The sequence below is a fragment of the Artibeus jamaicensis genome, unplaced genomic scaffold (assembly GCF_021234435.1).
Source record: "Artibeus jamaicensis isolate MK-2021 breed Jamaican fruit bat unplaced genomic scaffold, CSHL_Jam_final contig_2991, whole genome shotgun sequence".
Taxonomy (NCBI): domain Eukaryota; kingdom Metazoa; phylum Chordata; class Mammalia; order Chiroptera; family Phyllostomidae; genus Artibeus; species Artibeus jamaicensis.
In genome coordinates this window covers 25,466-29,001 of record NW_026521682.1, presented here as the reverse complement: position 1 = coordinate 29,001, position 3,536 = coordinate 25,466, and the positions used below count along the sequence as shown (strand labels likewise).

The 3,536-nt window shown below is 38.5% G+C and overlaps 1 protein-coding gene across 1 annotated transcript; it reads left to right on the top strand.

Annotated features, from left to right (window-relative positions):
- Positions 1-2,297: 2,297 nt before the first annotated feature.
- LOC119047813 (olfactory receptor 4F3/4F16/4F29-like) lies at positions 2,298-3,236 on the top strand. Its single transcript, XM_037143294.2, has one exon. The coding sequence runs from the start codon at positions 2,298-2,300 to the stop codon at positions 3,234-3,236; it is 939 nt and encodes a 312-aa protein (XP_036999189.2).
- The last annotated feature ends 300 nt before the right edge of the window (positions 3,237-3,536 follow it).

Sequence of the window (3,536 nt, the reverse complement as noted above, 5' to 3'; positions counted from 1 at the left end):
GATTCTATTGGGTGCTTATTTCCCCCCAGACAAGCCTACACGTTTTTCATCACTTGATGGATGTCTCTGACCCTCTTTCAGTGCCCCAGTCTCTCACCCATGCATTTTTACCTCCCAGTCCTCTTCAGCATATGTGTGTCTCCCACCATGAAGATCACAGGTGGTTCCCTGTTCCCCCGTCCAGACTTACAAATTTCTGATGACCGCAGAACATGAGACTAAAGAAGTAGGCCTCTTACCACTGGGTTGTAGGCTGAGAAAGTGACAGTAAAGTGATTTGATTTAATTGAGTATGGAGAGACTCAGCTTGGTAGTGGTGAGGCAGAATTGGAGTTAGGTCATAGTGAGAACTTCTGGAAGTTTGGGAGCAGAGGGTATTTTAGGATGCATGAGAACATTCACTTGACATGCATGTTTTGGTGAAAAGATCCTTCAGTTTTCTGGAGCTGACTCTGCAAAAGGAGAAGGATGTTAGTAAACCTATTCTTCTGCATCCCGGCACCTTCTAAGGGAATAAAGCTTCAGGAGCTGTGTTCAAGGCTCACTCTCTACTTGGAATTGACTTTGGTGGGTATTTGGACACAGAGCAGTGGACTCATCTGCACCCCAACATCCATTCCCCTTCCATACATAAACATACTCCAAACTAAAAGGGCAGCAAACCTTCAGTACCTCCTTTAGGTGCATGTGATCAAGCTAAGGAGAAAGTTCTGTTTTGCTCCCTTATATTGTTATTTGACATTCTTTTGATTTCAAAATGGACTATGGCTTAAAAGTATAAGTGATCCTGAAGGCACAACATACATGCATGAAATAGATACCAATAAGCAGGGTAGTATCAAATATGAGAGCAGGTTACAGTAAAGGGAAGGATGTAATACCTGAATACCTTAAAAGAATGGAGGCACTGCTGAACTGGAAAAGGGAGTACGTGGGTGAGGCTGAGGCCCTGGTGAAGGAAAACTTAAGATTTAAATGCTTCCAAATGCTGGTCATAGGCACCTTAATATATGTGAATGCATAGAAGCTGTTCTGCGGATGTATTTAACATTCTTTGTGGTAATACAGGCATATGCTTTGGCAGAAAGTAGGGTAAATTCCCAATATTTATATATATCCTAGGCTTGGATAAAGCCTTTCAGAACCAAGTATAGTCTCCAGAGAGTTATTGAATAGTGTGGCCAGTAGAGTGCTCTATAAAATTTTGATAGCACTTCAAAAAATGATAACATTCAGTGGGTGAACATTAAGGATGTTATGGTAAGTGAAATAAACAAATCACAGAAAAACAAATACAGTATGATCTCAGTTATATGAGGTACCTAATGTAGTCAAATTTATGGAAACAAAGTAGGCTGGTGATTACCAGGGGCTGGGGGCTGGGTGAAGGATGTTGTTGTTTAATGGGTATAGAGTGTCAGAGCTGCAAGATGGAAATGTTCTGAAGATCTTTCCAAAACAGTATGAATATACTTCATACTACTGAAGTAGATTCTTAAAAAAAGGTTAATACAGGAAATATTACATTACATATTTTTTTCTATAATGAAACTAAATGGGAATATTTGGAAGAGAAATAAACCTAATCTGACTTGAAAAAGAATGAAATTCTATCTTTGATAAGGCCCATATACTCCCTCTTTTACTCCAGGTGCCTCGTTCTGATGTTAATATTGTGTAGTTTCATTGATCTCAAACTCAGTCTGCATCCTATCTTATTGTTTGTTTTTTTCTGAATTGAGTCCCGTCTCATGATTCAGAAGCTCTTATTCCTAAATAATGATCCATTGAAACACAACAGTTTTTCCCCAACCTTATGCTATAAAAGTAAATTTTATGGAAAGGAGAATATAAAAAATGGCTATGAAAGGAAGATGAAATTTTTTAATATGGGAAAGCAAGGTAAGATATAATATGTATAACTATCTAATTTCCCTTTGGAGGTAATGAAATAAATTTGCTTTTACTAACTGTCTGTCTGCCTTCGCAAGTAAGTATACTTTCTTGCTTGTGTATTCTGTTTTTGCTGCAGGTACTTGCCTAATTCTTCTATAATTTTAGTGTATATGAGATTATGCTGTAGTTATAATCATAATATGATGTCTTGACTTATGTTTCTATCACCACCACCACCATCATTATCTTACAAGTGTGAAGAATTGAATAACCAGATAGTTTTCATTTTTAGGGTGAATAGTGAAACGCAAATAATTAATACCACTATCATGCTGAATAATCAGTTCTTTCTTATTTTCTTAGTGCCCATAATTTCAGCCACAGCCCAGTTGGGTGGATAAATGGAAGGGGGAAATCACTCATTTGTGTCTGAGTTTGTGTTTCTGGGACTCACACATTCATGGGAGATCCAGCTTGTCCTTCTGGTGTTTTCCTCTGTGCTCTACGTGGCAAGCATGACTGCAAACATCCTCATTATATTTTCTGTGACCACTAATCCTCATTTACATACCCCCATGTACTTTCTACTGGCCAGTCTCTCCTTCATTGACTTGGGAGTCTGCTCCACTGGTGGCCCCAAGATGATTTATGACCTCTTCAGAGAGCGTAAAGTCATCTCTTTTGGAGGCTGCATTGCTCAGATCTTCTTCATCCACTTCCTTGGTGTTACAGAGATGGTGCTGCTCATGGCCATGGCCTTTGACAGATATGTGGCCATTTGCAAGCCACTCCACTACCTGACAATTATGAGCCCACGGATGTGTATTTTGTTTACAGTTGTTGCTTGTGCCCTTGGCATCACTCACTCACTGTTCCAACTAGCACTTATTATTAACTTGCCCTTCTGTGGTCCTAATATAATTGACAGCTTTTACTGTGACCTCCCTCGGCTCCTCAGACTGGCCTGTACAGACACCTACAACTTGCAGTTCATGGTCTTTGCCAATAATGGGGTAATTACTGCTGTCTCTTTCTTTGCACTCATCGTTGGCTACATTGTCATCCTGTTTACTGTTTGGAAACACTCCTCAGGTGGTTCACCAAAGGCCCTCTCCACTTTATCAGCTCACATCACTGTGGTGCTTTTGGCCTTTGTACCCTTCATATTTGTCTATACATGGCCACACCCCAATTCACAGATGGACAAGTTTCTTGCACTCTCTGATGCTGTGCTCACTCCTTTTTTAAATCCAGTCATCTACACATTTAGGAATAAGGAGATGAAGGCAGCAATAAAGAGATCTTTCAGACAATTAGTGATTTTTAGGAAGATTTCATAAATGGTGTTATAAGGTGGTATCATCATATAGTCCCTATCTAAATTTTAGAGTTGTTTTTGTAGTGTATCAGTAATTGATTTGCATCACTATACTGTTTAAGAATGCTCTTATTTTCTAAGAAAAATGAATCTTAGAGAAATAAAACTTTTATTCAAAGTTATATTGATTCATATGGGGTAGCACATATATGTACTAACTATAGTAACTTTCTCTTTGTTGGTTTCTCAGTTTTTAATTTTTCTGAAGAATTTTGAGTATTATTGTCTTACATTTTACCAATATAGTTTCTCATAATGTGTC